Here is a 19,257-nt window from a genome sequence, read left to right as displayed (position 1 = left end):
AACGTGTTGAGTGTTTTTTTTCCCTTCAATAGCCAATCCAGCCGTGAACACAAGGTGGCAGTCTCACTCCATGAATGGTGTGGGATAGTATGTAGGCATATTTATCTCAAAGACAGTAGAGTGAAGGGTCATCAATACATTTTAGGAGTGAATCAAGTGTTTGAGTTCAAGGAAAAAAGAGTAATGTCATGCAGAAGTTAATGATGTGCCCTCTTGAATGTCCAGGACTAAGTGAGATTGAGTGTGCATTTGTGCATGTGTGCGTGTGTGCGTGTGTGTGTGTGTGTCAACTCTGCCACCACAAACACACTCAATCTCTTGACCAAGTGTGAAGTGTGCCTGTGACCTCCGCCTCCACATGTGGCCAGCAAATTAAGTTTGCTCATGCTCAAATTTGTCTTAGTAAATGTCTGTTGTCTCAAGATGTCTTGCCTCACAACAAATTCATTTTCACACATGCTAAAAAAAAAAAAAAAAAGCACATTCACTCACTTAAACCTGTCCTACGTAATTGAACTGTATCAGAGACAATCCTAAAAATCACATATAGGTGCATTTCATAGACTTAGATAAATTGGTGGCCTTCGGGAAAAGGAAAAGGAAACGAGGTTCAGGTTTGTGAAGTGCAGGAACCAATTACCCGTGTTTGTTCTTTCACATGGATGTGAACATACAACAGCGGATATTGGCTACTTTAAAATAAACTCACACTGCTGCAAATTATGCAGGAGTTAACTGTCTCTAATCCTCCACATTTTCCCATTGAACACTTAACCAAAACAGATTTTTAAAATGAGATAAACAATGCCTGTTTCAAATTACATGTTCACATATAATGCTGTGGTGCATTTTTTTCAGTAAGGCAATCTTTTAATTCCATAAATGTTAAAATGGGTGACTAAATACTTCAAAATAATTCCCATCAGCTTTAGCAGGCTTGTGGTATTGCATGGTTGTAGCCAGGGGCATAAATATGGCCTGAAAGGCTGAGGGGCACAAATCTGGGGATGGTCCACCTTAGAAAGGATTTAACCATTTAAAACAAATTTCTTGAATTTTTACACAACTTGACATACTTCAGGGTATATCAACTAGCCAGTAAAACTATGGTATACTTATATGTGTTGATGTGGATATATTTCAATATTTCACATGGTTACATTTTTAAACTCGGCTGCTTGGCTCAGTGAACATGACATTATAATCTAATGTGTCTCATCATAAGACTTAGCCTTATACTAGTAGCCTTCAAACAGCTATCTGACTAACTCATCCTGGGAATGACATCAATCATGTTACATGTCACTTTATTCAGGATTCATTTTTACTTTTTTCATGGTCAAAGTGCCACAGATGGACATCATTCACAAGAAATCATTTTTCAGTGTGATTCTCCCTGTGTTACAACTGTGCTGGACCGACGACCTGTCCACAGTGTTTCCTTGCCTTCTGGACAGTACATGCTGGGATCGGTTGCAGTACCCACAATAGAAATAAGCAGGAAAATGGAAAATGGATGGCCAGATAGATGGATCTGCAAATACTATCTGCACCAGGTCTGTCAATGAAGCACCAGCCTTGTTGTCCTCCTAAAACACACCGACTTTGGTGAAAACATAAAACCTACTTAAAAGGATTTACAAGCAGGCTCAGAATTTGGAGCACTGGTGTTAAAAACAAACAGACATGGAGAAAGGGGCAATGTGATAATCAAAAATGTAATCATACTTATGCTGCATAGAGTTTCATTTAAGTGCATATGGTGACTTGCACATACAGATGCAAATGGAGAGCCACAGATGTTTACATAGTGTTAACCCACCCAATTTGTTTCCATTTACTGGATTCTCTGCTTTTTCCATGGGCAGGGAGGCGAATTAGGCCTCACCCTGTTCATAACGTGGCTATGATGAGGGGTGCAGGAACAGCTTACGTGTGATGTCAGCGTCACGATGGGCAGGTGAGTGGAAGCTGAAACAGCTGTAACACTGTGATGCCATTCAGGGAAACTCTGGATGGAGCCGCCACCCGCCGGCAGAATAAAGCTGCACTTGTTTCACAGGAGCAGAGAGCCCGAGCCTCAATCCTGTGTGTTCTGCAAAATGTTTCACAAGATACAATGAGAGCTTGTTTACAAATCGAGGGGTTTAAGAAGCCAGAGTAGTGTGTAATACATGCACGCACACGCACGCACGCACGCACGCACGCACACACACACACACACACACGTATATACACACACAGATCTGCTGTTCAGTATTTTCAGGAACCAGGGTGTTCCCAGGTGAAAGAGGTGGGTCCTGGTACAAACAGGATACAGGAAATGGCCTTTTAACAAGAGCCAATCAAAAGATCCCTCTGAAATAATGGACACAATGTTACTTCTGTTCCAGCAGATTCCAGGGTCGCTTAGAATTGGTAATAAATAATTTGTGGGATTTCTAGGTTTAACAGGGGTCCTGCGTAATGCTGAAAATACCAAAACATTTTCAGACCCTCAAAACCACAAAACCACAAGAAAAGCTTTTGTGGTTAGAATGGCCATAGATGTTAAATAGAAACTGCTTTACTTTGTTTGCTGTGTCCTATAGGCCACTTTCTTTGGGATGGCTGTCTGCTCTGCCTTGTGATCAGCTTTGAGAACTGCTTTAATTTTGAGGTTCATTTTTACCATGCCAGGGAAAATCATATTCTCTCTGATGCTATCTTGTAATTCACCAAGGTTACAGAGTAAAGGAACAGACTGGAAGAAGTGAAATGTTTTCAGCAAGTCTTGATTTGAAGGTTTTGCTTTCATTCACAAGAGAGTTCAATTTATCCTCAATCCAATTTATGTCACTTCTAAAATGTGAAAGCTTGGCTCGGGTGGAAATCTGATAACTCAATCACATTGAATACATATATTTCAAATGAACAATACGATGCATTGACAGAGTCATCTTTTCAAATAGCTTTTAAGTGAAAAGCAGCTTGGCTAACTTTATTAGATTCTGTCAGGCTAGCTATGCTCACTGGTAAGCTACTTCTTTACAAAGACTTGTGTTGTGAGTGGGTGTGTTGGTTGTGGGTCAAAGCACTCAGAGGCCTGGGTGTGCGGATTTCAACACAGGGTATTTGTTTTTATTTGTCCCCATTCCTGGAGGTTTGCTGTTAGGTTTGGAGGGAGCCTGTGTCGGTGTGCGTGAAGTGAAAGACCCCAAGATGTGTAACAGGTTTGGCACCAGGGAAGGAAAGACCATCAAACATCACAAAACAGAATCTCTGAAACCACAGGAACATTATTCCTCATGTTCATTCAAACATGAGAAAGTTGTTGCATTTAACCTTAAGATTAGTGTTGATCAATAATTCTGATCCACCTTTGCTCAAAATGCATGTCTTCTGACCCTGAGAGTGATGTATCTGCAGGGTCATAAAAGTTTCACAATCATATCAAATCAAGCTATAGAACAAAATTCTTCATATTTGTGACCTATAGAATAAATAATTACTAGCGTATACTAAACAGAAAACCTATTTTTCACTTCCTCCACTACACTACTGCGCTGATAAAAATAGACTGCTTATTTTGGGAAAAGGCACAGTGTTGTGCACTCTGCGGCTCTGGAGGTAGTTGGCTGCTTCCTTTCAGTTTTGCAATGATGTCACCATGGGGAAAGTTGCTCAGACTTAAACCTCAGCGCTAACTGGTGGAGGTAGCTGTCAAAGAGATGTATTATATAGCAAGTGATTGCTATAGAATCGAATATTAAAGAAATGCTACAGAAATACAGAAACCAAATACAAAGATAAGGGCTGTCCCCCTGGTGTCACACTGGTGTTAATTTGAGGAGGTCAAGTGGGAGGAGATATGCAGATAGTGCCAGTGGAAACCTATTAGTGGCGACAGTAGTACCCCAAACTCACAGTGGACTGTTGTCACTCCGACAGGGGCCACCACACCCACAGTCAGCATCAGGGTCAACACTGACAGGGCAGCACTCTGCTTTTACTGCGCTTCACAGCCCAAAGCTTGTGCTGCATGGATCGGACTCCTTTTTTTGCTGTCACATTTTAAATTCTATACCCATTTTTGTCTGAGTGTGTGTGTTTTGTGATATCAGGTTTTGTCAAAGACCTGGCATTTCAGCTATTTTCACATCAAGTGGATGGATTAGAATATTTAGGGTATTTTATTTTCAAGCGCAACCTGCCCTTGATGGAGGCATCCTTTTTTCTTCTGTGAGATCACTTTAATCTCTACTTGAAGACTTCTTTTCTATAAGCTTTGGACTTTTAGCGACTGGACACACCACGATGCATTCTGTGAAGGCATTGAGTCTTTTTATTGCCATGACACTTTTTTCATCACTGGTGGAAACCAAGTTCCACAGGCCGTTCCACTACAACCCCTATAAGGCTGGGCCAAGTCAACACCATGATCCAGGAAAACCCACCAGCAGACACAAGTAAGCGTTATAGTCATCAGTGACACTCAGACCTTGCCAGTTTCATGCTGATTATTCTCTCTGTCTCTCTCTCTCTTTCTGTCTTTCGATCTCTTTTTGTCTTTCTTTTTTTGCCCTAACTCTCTCAACAACAGCTTTACAGATATTAAGTCACATCCTTCTTTTGGCTGAGTTTTGTGTTTTAAAATTAGGCTGAAATCAGCTCTATAGTCACACCTCTCTTCTCTCTCCCTCTTCTCTTCTCCTAAGGAACCACTGTGCCTATGTTGTTGAAAAGACGGTGTCCTTCACTGTGCAGGATGGGGCAGCCCCTTATGTGAAAGCTGAGTACAACAAGTGTTCCTGGGGGCAAAAATGTCCAACTCTCCAGTGAGTGAACCACATCTCCTTATATCAAATTGACAAATAGACTTGGAAGCCTGCCTTGTCATAAAAGAAAATGGTTATTGCTATCACTTCTGGTATAAAATATGTTACTGTCAACAAAAAATGAGTCTCATTTGCTGACTGATGGTTTGGTGCCCCCCTCAGATACCGCCTGCTGTACAAACCAATCTACAAAGTGGCACATAAAACTGTCACAGAGCTGGAGTGGCGTTGTTGCCCAGGGTATTCTGGCTATGGCTGTATGGAGGGACATTCAGCTTATCACCCCCCCATGAAATTCATGCCACCATTCAAGGGGCCGCCATTCAAAGGTCCACAGTTTAAGGGCCCACAGCACAAGGGTCCAATGTTCAAAGCTCCTCTGTTCAAGGGTCCACCAGTGAAAGCAAACCCATGGAGTCAACCCAAAGGACCTCCACCCAGCAGTATTAACTCTTACCCCATGCGTCACTTTGGGCCTCCAATGTCCTCCTCCTACCCAGACACCTCCTTTGAGCCTTTTCCCTCCGAGCCACAACCAGTGCAGGAGCATGAGGAGCTGCATCACTCAGAGCAAGAGCAAGAGCAAGAGCATGGGCATGACCCTCAGCACAGTCATGAGCCTGAGGAACATGTCCCAGTGGAAACAGCTCCCCCTCCTGGTGGTGAAGAGTATGAAGGTGAACTCATATACTTCTCTTCATAAAAAAAAAGCAACACAAATATGTAACATTTTCATTATTCTGTGCAATTTCACTGTTTCTCTTATCAAAACAATTGATTTTTATTTAATTTTATTTAAATGTTGATAATCAGAGCTCTCATGTTAAAGCAACACTACTCCTTTAATTCTGTTTTCAGTTATTTTTGTTTTCGAATTGAATGTTGACATGGCCTGTCACACATATGAGACATGATGCTAGAGCCCATAACAGGCATTAAAATTAGGCTCAGGGGATATGTATACATATGTTTAATAAGGTTGTGTTTGTAACCAGTTGTATGACCAGGCATTAATTTATTTCTTTGTAATGACGATGTGACTATTTAAAAGGGGTTTAATTTTGCTTTTAATGTTACAGATCAAACTAATTCATTTCAAACAGGGTTCAAAGTCTAATTACCTTCAGGCTAATGAGGACAAAGTGTACTCTTTGTCTATGTCAGTGTAAACAGCTGCTCCTTCTCTCTTTAGGCCCAGCTCTAGACAGCGAGACAGAGGAGAGACTGGATCGAATGGAGGAGGACGTCCATCGTCTGAACCAGGGCCTGGAGACTTTGAGAGGCACCATGAACGGACTGGAGGACAGCTTACGAGCCTCGCTAAGAGAGGATGCCAACAGGATGCTCTCTGCTCTGCTTTCTGCTACCCCTGGTCCTGTTCCTGCTCCAGCGCTGGCTACCAGTCACTCCGAGGTAGGCTTTGGAGACATTCCTGCTGGAGACCCCGAGTCAGAGGGTTTGGATGGCAGGCATGTGTTTTCAGGCCTGGGGGAACTGAGTGGGAGGCTGGAGGAGCTCAGGGCAGAACTACAAGCCAAGACTGCAGAGCTGCAGGAGCTCAGATCAACAGTGATGGGTCATGATGGAGTATTGAAGAAGCTGTCACATGGGGCAAAATTGGGATCTGGCGCCAATGGGACTCAGGAGGGAGACACTCAGAAGGCTATGGAGAAGCTGGTGGATGCCAAGCTTAGTGGAGCAAGGACAGAGATCCTGGGTGGGTTTGAGAAGCATGTGGAGAACTCAGAGGGCCGATGCGAGGAGAAAGCTGGGGAGGTGCATCGTCAGTGTCAGAGGGAGCAAGCTGAGAGGCAAGAGCAGCTGGAGGAGGCCCTGGATGGCAGCACCATGATCCTGAGGACAGAGCTGAGAAACCTCCAGGCACAGATCCATGATCTGAAGGCCACAAACGGCTGCTGTGGTAGAATGAATGGTCTGGCTGAGAGGGTGCAGCTGTTGGAGGTGTCAGTGACAGGCCTGAACCAGTCCCAGGGTCACCTCAGAGTGGAGCTGGGTGGACACAAGGACCACATTGAGGGTATGCTAGAGGGGCGGCTGGGGTATGTGGAGGCCAAGCTCAACCTGACTGGGAAGACAAAAAGTGCCGAGATGGGAGGGAGGAGCACTGTCTCGGAGAGAGGTGAGACAGTCCTAGAGGCCAGACTGGAGGGCAAGCTGAAGGCTCTGGAGGGACGTTTGCTGGCCGCTGTGGAAGAACTGGGCAACGCCACTGCCCCTGCTCTGCTGGAGGGCCACGCTGTACCCACTCTGGAGACAGAGCTGGAGTCTCTCCGAGGGAGGCTGGAGATGGATTTGGACAGAGTGCAGAAGCACCTGAACAGCCTGGAGATTCTCTGCTCTTCCTCCTGCTCCTCCCCTTCAACTTCTTCTGCCATCCAGGGAGATGATGCTGCATCAAGTGCTGACCTGTTAGCAGATGAGAACATGAGGGGGATGCTGGACACTCAGGTTGACCGTTTGAACAGCCTCAACACCACCCTGCAGGACATCCTGAGTCGTTTGACCTTCAGGGACCAACAAGAAGGAGCAAAGGGAGAACCCTCTGTCCAGGAAGAGCTCACAATCCTTGCATTCAACGTCCGCTCTGTGAATCGTACCCTGAAAGGCCTGCAGGACTCTATGGGACTAGTGGTAAGCAAGGTGGGTCAAGCCAACAGCACCTGGCATGAGAGAGAGGCACGTCTGGCCCAGCAGATGAAAGGCATGGTCCAGCTGGTGGGACGTCAGGCGTCCATGCTTGGGTCTGGTGAGCGTAGACTGACCCGACTCAAAAGCGAGCTGCAGGAGATGAAGAGGCGACTTGCTGGTGAGCTCCAGGGCTGCCGGAGCACAGCTCTGGGGGTCAAGAAGGAGGTGATTGAGGTAGGAGGGCGTGTTGCCAGTGTGGAGGACCAGTGCAAGAGCCTGAATCACATGACAGAGGACTTGGAGAGAATCAGGGAGGAATTGGAAAGGCAGTCAGATGGGCTTCTCTCTCAAGTCAACGGGACCCTCTCCAGCCATGCTCAGCAGCTGTCTGACCTGAGAGATGGACTCAAAAACTGCACCACAAAGATGGAGCCCACACAGCAGAGTGTAGAGCTGGAGCCAGAGCAGAGACGAGGAGACACATTCACCCTGATTTAGTTTAGTTTACATGGACAATGGAGAAAAAAAATGAATTTACAAAGGGTATATATTGTGTACGTGTGGTAGAAGTCCACTTAAACTTCATCTGTTATTTGTACTGTAAAATATAAAGTTTTACAAACCCGCACTGAGATAGGAATTTAAAGAAATAACCGACAACGGCAGCTAAGTCCCACTGCACTCATAACCAAACATTATACTTAGAGGCAAAATCTTGCAACTATAGTGGTGCTCAGTGGTAATTTTGTTGTAATGGACCATTATGTGGAGCCCCTGAGGCTCAGGAATGAACAAACAACAGCAAACTGCATTGTTTTTGTATGGAGTCCCACAAAAGTTTAATGTTTACATGTTCAAGTTTTTGTATTGATTTTTTACCTATGTCTAGACTGAAGGTATCCAAGATACTATGTTTTTATACAATTTCATTGCTTGAGTATTCATTTAAATTCAAATTATAATTCTGTGTAAAATGTTATTTACATTACAAATGCTATTCGATATTGGCATTCAAATAAACAACTTTCTTCACTGTTAATGTTTTCTTGGCAAACTATTGACATATGAAAGGGCAGTTAACTATAAAAGTGATTTGATGACTCTATTGGTATTCATTTACTGCTACTTTGAAGGAGACAAGTGAAAGATGTACCAAAGTGGGAAACCACCAGAGGGCAATAGAGAGGCTTTTTGTCCATGACTGGGGACAAGGGCAGCTTGGTTTGTCTCAGGCAAATGTAAAATATGACTGTGTGTGTACCTTCCAAAGATATGGTTTATAGGACAGCACATGCTTTCCAAAGGAGACTGACGAATTGGCTTTATCACCATGGTGAGACAAAAATATAGTGAAATAGTAGTGTCTTGTGGCCCTTAATCTCTCACTATCTCTTCCTCTCACTTTTTCTCTTTCTCTTGTGGCCACTCATTCGCTTCCTCTGCTTTACGGGCACAGTTCTCATTGGACCTTATGATAGCCATATAGTAGGTGACCTCGCTAATAACCCTTCCCTGTTAAATTCTTTTCCCAGATTGGACAAACAACTGTCAAAATAACAGATAAGTAGGAGATGAGCCCACTGTGGTGTGAAAATGGTTTGGCCTGAGGCACAGAGTGAATTGTAACTAAGCAAATGCCAGGAAGGGAAGGAGGGCAGGGAGGAAATACAGATGCTAAATGTATGTAGGAGGATTGGAATAATGGAGTAATCTCTGGTCACACACATAAACACAGGTAATGATGCAGATGCATGCACACACTCGTAAATGCACAAACATTGACATGTGCACACATATACGTATATGTATACATATACACACATATATCTAAAGAGACAGAGAGTGAGAGAGAGCGAGAGTGCGAGAGAGAGAGAGAGAGAGATCCTCAAGCAATCTGTCACACATTGTAAGCTTCAAATTACCTCACACATAAAGACCTAATGCTTCAAATACAAACATAAACACAATCAAAATACCCTGATACAGAAGACTAAATCATAGGGTTGAGGTCCATTTTATATCTTCCAGCCTTGTATTTTTCACATATAATGGAAAGGTAAAGACACATAAAAGACTGTGTGTAACCCTCAAGAATCTATATGGCCATACATAAAATACTAAATTGGTGCTTTAGCACGCTCATTTCCACTCCAATTCTCTCTCTGCTGCATCTTGGCCCACTACTCTAAAATCCCATTACATCTCTGCCATTTTTTTTTTTTTTATCTCTGTTTTTGTATTCCTACCATCCCTCCTTTTGGTTACCACTTCACTCTAAGCCAGACAACAACACATTAATCTTGCTTGTTTCCAAACAGACAGTTGGATAGAGAGGACAGACCGGTCTCTGGTGGGTTTGGCCCCTGAGACTTTGAGTCCCACCTGCCACTCATTCATGTATCCTATTTTGAGTTATGCTACCCGTGCAACTCACAGACAGTCATGGGCTCAGGAACGTACCCAATAAAGAAAAGCCAAACCTGGCACAAAGACAGAGGACAGAGAGGACTATGGGTCATAGTGGTCTAAAATTCACTTCATATCCTCTATGATAAGTGAAGAAATAGGACAGCTTTTTTGCTCTCTTATTATAATGATAGCTGCTGAATAAACAGTGTTGATTACAGGTGACTCATACATGTAAAGCCTCAAGAGAGGCTATATAGTCCACACAGCTTTTTGATAACAAGCTCTGGCCTATTCTCACATTACAGCTACAGACAGTTGATGCTGTAATTTGTCACTATGCAGATGTAGATTTTTTAAAACACATTTCTGAAGTCATAATAAAATGCATAGTGAAATACTCAACCTATTGTTATCTATAAAAGACTTTACTTGAAAAAATCATATCAGAGCACATTCCCATCAATTTAGCCCACCAAAGGTAGCATTTGTCCTCTAAGGGAAATTGAAAGGGCTTCATAGCTGTGAAATTTAGCAGCTTGGGTGTCTCAAAATGCTAAATGGAGTTTTGCAGATAAACTGTTCAAGATGGGATAAAGGTGTCTGGCTAACAGAGCATCTATTTCTTGCACCTATCTTGACAGAGGATAAGATATCACTGTGCTTATCGAAACATTTCCTTCTGTCTTGCCTATGACACTTAAGGAAAATGGACTCTTGGCCAGAGCGGACTGCCTTTGATTATTAAGATAAACAATCAAAGGCAAATTCATTTCAACCGTCTGGATGCATGATAGTACTGATTTCATGTGTGCAAAACTCTTCTGCATGCATAAATCTATGCAAATTGCAATAATCTATTGTATGCAAATTGTGCGCAGGAGACTTTTCATTAAACATGCTGCTGGCCAGTATGCTAGCCACAAATGATGTGGCCTAGTATTTGTATTTTGTTTTAATATGTAGTTAAGGTTTAGCTGTGACATGAAATCAGCATTCATTGCAATATTTTAAACTGGTATTTATCTGCAAATTGGTATTACAGGAACTCATAATGTAATTCAAGTTCACAGGAACTAAATCCTGATTCATTTAACAGATTTACAACTTGCTATCTCTGTTTTGGGCTCTCTTAGCCCCATTTTGGTGTTTTGGGTTTGTCACAGGATTCAATACAGAAACTTATAATTCCAAGATCACAAATGACTGTTTATACTTAAAATTTCCTGCAATATTCAGTATTTTAAAATTTGTATTCATTGTTGTAAAATTATGGAAACTGTTGGGTTGTGCTGTGATTATTATAGAGAAATAAATAATAATATTTATTCTTCTATAATTATCACAACATTGCATTGTAACCTTATATTATAATTTACTGGAATCGGTCTGGAACCCACATTAGCTATTGGTAAAACTACAAAAATGTGAAAAAACGTAAAAACAAAAACACAAAGCTTACACACAATTAGTGTGTAACATTCATGCAGGACACTTAGAACAAACATGCCTGCAGATTAAACACAGTAGCACATGGTTTCACAGATATATGTCATATTGGTAAACCATTCTGACTGTGTAGAATCAGGCGGGAATCTACAAATGCAAATGCAAAGGGATTCCTCGTGTTTTCTTATAAAATAATTGTGGAACAATACCAGTGCTAGAATACTCTATATCAGTGATTTTCAAACTATGGGTTGGGACCCACTGTTGGGTCCCAGCATAGAGACAGGTGAGTCATGGGAAGGCAGTATCAATGTGTTTTTTTTTTTTTCTTTCTCAATATTAAAGCACAGATATTATTTAATCATGCAGTGTAGACACATTGCTAGTGGCGTACACCATGGTTTACGTAAGTGATGAAAACAATAGCTGCCTTATTAGCGATCTGACAACATGGACAAAAATTTTAAAACCAAGAGCTGCTAATGCCCTGTCTAAAAGCAATAATAGGGATCACTCTCCAAAAACAAAAAAACATCTCATAAAAAGTATGACGAATCATATATTGATTATGGTGTTGTTGCCTGTCAAAGACCTGATGATGTATTCTTAGCCGAGAATGGTTTGCATGAGGTAACATCAGATTCACTAGTAATTTAAATGACGTGATGTCCAACAAATAATGCTTTTTATATTGATTTGCTCATACTGAATGAAAGACAGTGTTTTGCAGATAAATTCAGAGCACATATTAAATTCAGTGTAATGATGCTCTGAAAGCTTAACTACATTATGATAACTATTTAGACAGTTAGTACGTCTTCATTACACCTGGGTCCTAGCATAAAAAAGTTCGGGAACCCCTGCTCTACATCATTGGATTGGATTCGCTAGATCACAGATTCATATTTTCCTTATTTTCCACAAATGATTTAACTGCTAATTCAGTGTCACTTTATTCTGATGATCAACTGTTGACTGTCAACAATTCACCACACACATTGAACAGTTGCAGTAATAACTGTTTCAACACACAATAGATTTATTTATGTAATTTATGTCAACCACCTTTGCTAAGTACACCTGGTCAGATTACTATCAACAGACTATTGGAGATGGCCCTTATGATCTATTAGTGTCTCGGTGAATGCATGTTACTTGTCTGTTGAGACAAATCCTGCTGACAGTCAGCTGATATGTGGAGGGTTGACAGTGGACCACTGGGGGAAAATCAGCCTCTGCAAGGCTGTCGACGACTGTCTTGTCTCCTGTCTATAGCTGGCATGCTTTTGCCTGAGAATAATTTTGCATCAATAAAATAGAGCATAAATTGTCAGTCCAAATGATTCAGTCTTTACCATTGACTTCTGGTGTTGAAGCTTTGAAGAAAAAGGAAGGGGAAAAAATAACTCAATAACTAACAAAATGGTTCTTAAAACTCTCTTAATTTGAAGCAAAGCTCAGAATTTATACAACAGGGAAGATCAAGCCCCAGTTTCTGATAACACTAGGTCTACTGTCTTCTACTCTCTGTGTTAGAGCGACTAATAATGGACTTTGCTGTTCAGCAGCATCTTACTGTGGTGTGCCATACAAAAGGAAATGCATCTTGACCACATAACATGACATTAGGCATGTCATCTGCCCTTGAACCTTTGTTGTTGCTTCAACAGCTTTGCATTAATGTGACAAAATCTGTGTGTTGGTACAGTCTGCCTGGAGCCATACAGCCCAGTGGCCTTCATGGACTGACATCCTCCTGGCTTGGTCCCCAAACTGGCGAGAGAGGATGTTGACTTGTTGAGACAGGGTTGATTTACTGGCTCATCAATAACAACATCAACCCAGGCCACCAACAGTCTTATGTGTCTGGTTAATTAGAAGTGCTGCCTCCTGAACTCACTGGGAAGCAGACAGCCAATCAATTTCACTTGAGTAATACATAATCAGCTGGGACCTGATGATTGTCATTTCCTAAGAGATCTTCTGAATCAGGCCACTCTCTTTGGTCTGCTTGGCCAAAGAGAGTGGTTTGTCTGGAGGGGGAAGGAATAACTCAAGAGTGGTTTGTAGCACAAAATAGACCCCACACATAACAAGTCCTGTAAAATCTATATCTCTAATTCAAACTGAATTATAAGCTACAGCTGTATATGTTGTAACTCTACTGGTCACTTTGCTTATAAGAAATGCACAAAGGCATTGTTGATTCATGGGAAAACACTGTATCAGTTAAGGAGTATAAAACCAATTGACCATCTTCTAACATAAATGAAGTGCTCTAAATGAAACAGAAAAAAATAAATTTTGAAACACTGTGTCATACCAGATGATCTGCTGAAACTGGTTTAATTAACACTGGAGGTCCTTACTGACTCCAGTGAGCATATGATATATACAAGATTCGTATTTGTAACTAACTAGATTTCAAATTAATTTTTGCATTATTTCAAAAGCACTCATTCTATTTGTTGCAATGGTTAAAAAAAACCCTCTTAATTCTCATTTTAGGGCATATTATAGAATTCACTAATGAAAATGACAGCTATGTAAAAAGTGGGGAAAATGTGTTTGTCTGTAGAAGATGTTCATTATTAGAGATTCACAGTGAAATTTACTGCAAGTAATCATTAGGGAGAAATGGGACAGGCCAAAATTTCTGGCAGTGCCAATTAATTATGCTGCAGTGGTTCATCAGATAACTCGTGAAGCCCAGAGTTTTGTGATCCGGGGCAATCCTCTCTGAAGTGTCAGTCCACTGGCACTGCTAACCTAAATGTCTGGGTCACATATTATTTGGACAGTCCACTGCTGACATTCAGCTAACCATCAGCTGACACCAAAAAATATACTGAGATTCAAATGACCTAATAGTTTGTAGTCTGTAGATGATTAGGCTAAGGTCAGGTTTAGGGTTACATAGTCTTGCTTCACTCTTTATATGGATTCATATGTTAATGTCCACCTTCATATCAACTTTGTATCAGTTCAATTCCACAAATGAGCCAACTTCATATCAACTTGTCCAATGGAAATATTCAACTTCAGTAAGTTGATAATTGATAATAATAAAGTGATACCAGGCTTAGATTGATGCCAAGTTGATACAAAATTGCTAGTAACTGAATATTAAAGGTGCACTATGCAAAACTGATGTGGGTTCATTTAAGTGAGGACCCTTAACACTCAACGGGCAAATAAAGTGAAAGAAGCACATAATTTATTAGAGTTGGGCCAATGAGAGCTATGTAGACTCAACAATCAAATTATGTGCTTATTCTATGTTTTTGGTCAGCTGAGTCTAAACATCCACGGTTATAGCAACCCTTGGAAATTTTACATAATGCACCTTTAATGCATAGTCCAAATAAAGTGTTACCTAGAGATATAGCAAACAGCCAAATGACACTTTGTTGAACATTAACTTTTTGTCATCTCATTATTATTTGACTAGCCTCACCAGACATGTCTAATAAAGTAATACTAAATGTTGACGTTGTTTCACTCAACAGATGCCAGTCTACTGTTAGCATGAGCGTTAGCAACAATATGTTTCAACCACGGGACTGACTGATGCAGAAAAGCGAAGCCAGTCATGGACACCCATTTCAACATGTATGTATGATCTAATGAAAGCTGACTGGTCAAAGCTGCACTCATGTTCAACATGATCGCTCATAGTTTCCTTTCATTCTGATCATTTCCTGCTGAATGTCATCTCCAATAAGTCATTGATGGAACATCATACTATGGCTCACCACTGTGTGATACTAAGTTCAACTCATTGTGTCAAAGCGGATGGCCTGAGAAGGGCCAGGAACTCACTCATGCCAAGGTATTAATGTGACAGCGCTGCTCTTTATGGCTCTCTGACAACCCTGCAGCCTCGGCTTGGTTCAGTGTGAGCGAGCCCATGCTCCCCTAAGCAGCTTTCCACGGCTGTCAATCTACAAGCGCCGCCGCTCCAAGCGAACCGTATGGGCGGGTGTGATAAAGTAGATGGCACAGTGCTTCAGGTGCAGTTCAAATGCTCCCCACCAGGACTCAGTGCGAAAGTGGAGCACAGCTGCCGGATTTATTGGATGACCAAAGCTGGAATTTTGTTCTCCAACGTGGCTGCCATGTTCATCTTGCACCACTCTTATGTGTAGTATAAGGTAGATATTTCACAAGATGTTATTTGTTTTTAATCAAAATATTGTCCTTTAAAGTTAAGTACATTCATCTGGAAAGTCTTGCAAAATCTGCTCCTATATTTTGTGATTTGTAATTCACATTTATAAACATTCATTTTCCAGCAGCACAGTAGCAACAAGCTATTACTAAAAGCAATCAGAAACAGTTAATGGCTTCCTGCAGCTTCAATTTCTCACTAGGCACTGTTGAAAGATGATCATAAACTGTCTCATGACTTAGTCACAGGAAGAAAAACTGCAATCATAATTTTTGGCCACTCTCAGTTGCAGCTTAAAGTCATTAGTGCTTCACAGGCATATCCTGCCATATTAATGGTCAATCAGAAATATACGCTCTATTGGGAAAACAAACTCCTTTGAAGTATCCAATTTGAAATTGGATCAAAGTGGCCCTTACTTTGTTGATTGTCTCAGCCTGTGAATTCTTTCATTGTATCATCCATGGATTTATGATTGACAGCCAGTTTTCCCTTTCACAGTCTTTGACTGGCATCATTTATAAACAGTTTGTGGGCGATTTATACACATGTTCTCACGCGCATATGCATGCATGCACACAAACATTGACACATTGATACAGAGTACGTTTAGAGGAGCCAGTGTTTATACATATAGGGTGTGGATTTAGTAAACCCCCAAAGCTTGCAGCCTTTGTTTATGTGTTTCTATATGAAGAATCCATCCGCAACAAACATAACATGATATGCTGGCAGCGTCAACAGTGATGGGTAAAAAGTAGGGGAGAAATAGAGATGGAAAGTAAAGAGTTAGGATGGATAGTGAAATGGGTGTGGGGGGATATGGGATGAGGGGCGGTACTTTGAGTCATCAGTGACACTCAGAGCTTGCCAGTATTATGCTGATCTCCCTCTCTCTGTCTCTCTCTCTCTTTCTGTCCTTCTCTCTCTGTCTCTCCCTCTCTCTCTGTCTCTCTCTTTCTCACTCTAGCTGGGCTGTTCACTCTACACCACTGGGACTCAATGCATCTCCACAACGATGATGTGTGCGTACACTGTGACTGCTGCTGTATGAGAGAGTGAGTGAGTGTGCGTCCACCTGGCTGGATGTGTGTTACTGAAGAGCCGGAGGAGGAGGAAGATACCATATCCAGAGTCTTCAGTGTGAGGTGAGCCTGCCTGTGGATCAGGTCTGGTACCCCACCACCACCACCACCACCTCTCTCTCTCTCTTTCTCTCTCTCTCTCTCCCTCTCTCTCTGTCTGTCTGTGTCTCTGTCTCCTTTTGTCTCCGTGGCTGCCCGCCTCGTCTCCTCTGTGTCCCGCTCTCCACCTGGCCTCCATGAGTTTACCTGAGGACACACCATTCCTCCCTGGAAGGTAAGCAGTGCAGTGGTGGACAGTCTCCCTGCGGGTGTCTAGTCTGCTGCCAGTGCAGTTCTGAGAGATTAGACAATAACAAGACAAAGGATCACTACTGGTGATCTTCCACGTTTCTATTTCTGACTGCTGCTGGTATAATCCAGCAGTAGACGATGATAAAGTGAAAGACTGCATCGCTGAAAAAAATATTTATTTTGCCTCTATATTCTATCTCAAAATGTGTCTCTCTACCTCATTTTTACTGCTGAGCAAATGTGGTCTGGCACTGTTACCTCTACTCTGTATGAAATTGCACTTGTTGGAAACAATTCTCCCTCTGAAATGATAACAGCTGATTGTGTTAGAATGGTGTTTACTAAAGGACATTCTGTCAAGGTTCAAATTCTGTCTCAAGGATTGTGCTGAGGTTGTGCTGCCGAGCAGATCAAGGCATAGACGTGACAGGCAACTTGTGGATCTCTGCTGGGATTATTGATAAAATCACTGAATATAACTCGCTGTAATGGGCACAAGTGAAATGTCTGTTCTTTATTTTGTAATCAAAGTTTTAGCTGTTGTTATATTGACCACTTTCAAATCAGACTGTGATCTTAGGCTGCTTGCCACATGTTGTTCTGTGTGCTTGCATGCACTCTGTGTGTGTGTATGGAGGTATATGTGAATGTGTGGACTTTAACTCAAGCCTCACAGAGGATGAACAGAAAATCTGCATGTTGGCACCGACTGACTATAGTGTGAGAAGAGGTTTTGCTTTTGTTGGATGCAGTATGCTTTCAACTGAAAGAGTGAATGACCTTCAGCTGAAGAGCAGTGTGTCCAAGTGCCAATAACATAAAAAAGATCTCTCTTTAAGGTGAGAGATGAGATGAGAGAGGGGAATTTGTGGTAGAGTGTTGATGACATGAATTACTGAAGTAACTGATACAGTCTTTTTTGTAATCTTTATAGTGTCTTTCCCACTGATGTGAAGGAGCTAAGCTCAAAGACACATCAAGAACCAACACTTACACACTTACAGTCCCTATTAACATATGTGATGTATGAACATCCATGCGTATTACAGAAGGTAAATTCTGTGTTTAGTATATTGACAGTTCAGCATTTAACAGAATAAAACATTGCATCAAATTATGTACATACTTTTACTCAATATTCTTTAAAGAAGCTCTAAGGCATGTCAGAGACCTAGTGTTTGGTTGCACTGGAGAATTTGTGATAAAACTGCCTCTTAACTTATTTGATAAACAATTTTCCATTTCTTGAACTACATACACCCCCATTCAAAACTTACTTATTTCTGAAGTCCATTTTGTAAATGAATTCTCTTTGAATTCCTTTGCAATATGGATATTGACCATAAAACTCGAAACAGATTGTTCTCACAGCCAGCATTCAGACTTGAAAAGATAAAGTGTAAGAAAAACACAAAGTATGGTGTTTTGGCAGGCCTAAACAATTCAGTCTTGAACATTACAGAATTAAGACAATGATTCATTTGGGCAGAACACATCAGTGCCACCTACACCTACACTCCACTTGTCAAACAGGTGAGAGAAAGAATGAACTGACTCATATTCATATACACTGTATGGACAAAAGTATTTGGCCACCTACACATTACACCTACAGGATTAATATGGAGTTGCCCCCACCTTTGCAGCTAGAGCAGCTTCCACTCTTCTGGGAAAGCTTTCTACAACATTTTGGCTTGTGTCTGTAGGAATTTTTGTCCGTTCATCCAGAGAAGCATTTGTGAGGTCAGACACTGATGTTGGACCAGAGGGCCTGGCTCACAGTCTCCGTTCTAGTTGATCCCAAAGGTGTTGGATGGGGTTGAGGTCGGGGCTCTGTGCGGGCCAGTCAAGTTCTTCCACACCAAACTCACCCAACCATGCCTTTATGGTGCTTGCTTTGTGCAGTGTGGCACAGTCATGCTGGAACAGAAGAGGGCATTTCCCAAACTGTGCCCATAAAGTTGGAAGCAGAGAATTGCTGAGGCATTAAGATTTCCCTTCACTGAACTAAGGGGCCTTGGCCAGGCCCAGAAAAACAAACTGATAGCATTATCCCTCCTCCACCAAACTTTACAGCCGGCACAATGCAATCAGGCAGGTAACATTCTCCTGGCATTCACCAAACCCAGACTCATCCATCAGACTGCCAGATAGAGAAGCGTGATTGGTCGCTTCACAGAACACGTTTCCACCGCTCCAGAGTCCACTGGCGGCATGCTTTACACCACTCCATCCAATGCTTGGCACTGTGCTTGGTGATATAAGGCTTGCATGCGGCTGCTCAGCCATGGAAACCCATGCCATGAAGCTCCAGGCACGCAGTGTTTGTGCTGATGTTAATGCCAGAGGAGGTTTGGAGCTCTGCAGTTATTGAGTCAGCAGAGCATTG

At 41.9% G+C, this 19,257-nt stretch overlaps 1 protein-coding gene across 1 annotated transcript; it reads left to right on the top strand.

Annotated features, from left to right (window-relative positions):
* The first annotated feature begins 4,296 nt into the window (after positions 1 to 4,296).
* emilin3a (elastin microfibril interfacer 3a) lies at positions 4,297 to 7,967 on the top strand. Its single transcript, XM_030054785.1, has 4 exons — positions 4,297 to 4,448; positions 4,698 to 4,817; positions 4,980 to 5,494; positions 6,010 to 7,967. Exons 1-4 carry the CDS (start codon positions 4,297 to 4,299, stop codon positions 7,962 to 7,964), a joined length of 2,742 nt encoding a protein of 913 aa, XP_029910645.1. The 3' UTR covers positions 7,965 to 7,967.
* The last annotated feature ends 11,290 nt before the right edge of the window (positions 7,968 to 19,257 follow it).

The sequence above is a fragment of the Myripristis murdjan genome, chromosome 7 (assembly GCF_902150065.1).
Source record: "Myripristis murdjan chromosome 7, fMyrMur1.1, whole genome shotgun sequence".
NCBI classification, from domain to species: domain Eukaryota; kingdom Metazoa; phylum Chordata; class Actinopteri; order Holocentriformes; family Holocentridae; genus Myripristis; species Myripristis murdjan.
This window is presented reverse-complemented; position numbering and strand designations above follow the sequence as displayed.

What these genes read in the sequence shown, in the direction of transcription:
- emilin3a (XM_030054785.1), top strand. Translation starts at nt 4,297, where the DNA reads ATGCATTCTGTGAAGGCATTGAGTCTTTTTATTGCCATGACACTTTTT. An exon ending in AAACCCACCAGCAGACACAA is followed by an intron (nt 4,449 to 4,697) that starts GTAAGCGTTATA and finishes TCTTCTCCTAAG; the next exon opens with GAACCACTGTGCCTATGTTG. An exon ending in CAAAAATGTCCAACTCTCCA is followed by an intron (nt 4,818 to 4,979) that starts GTGAGTGAACCA and finishes TGCCCCCCTCAG; the next exon opens with ATACCGCCTGCTGTACAAAC.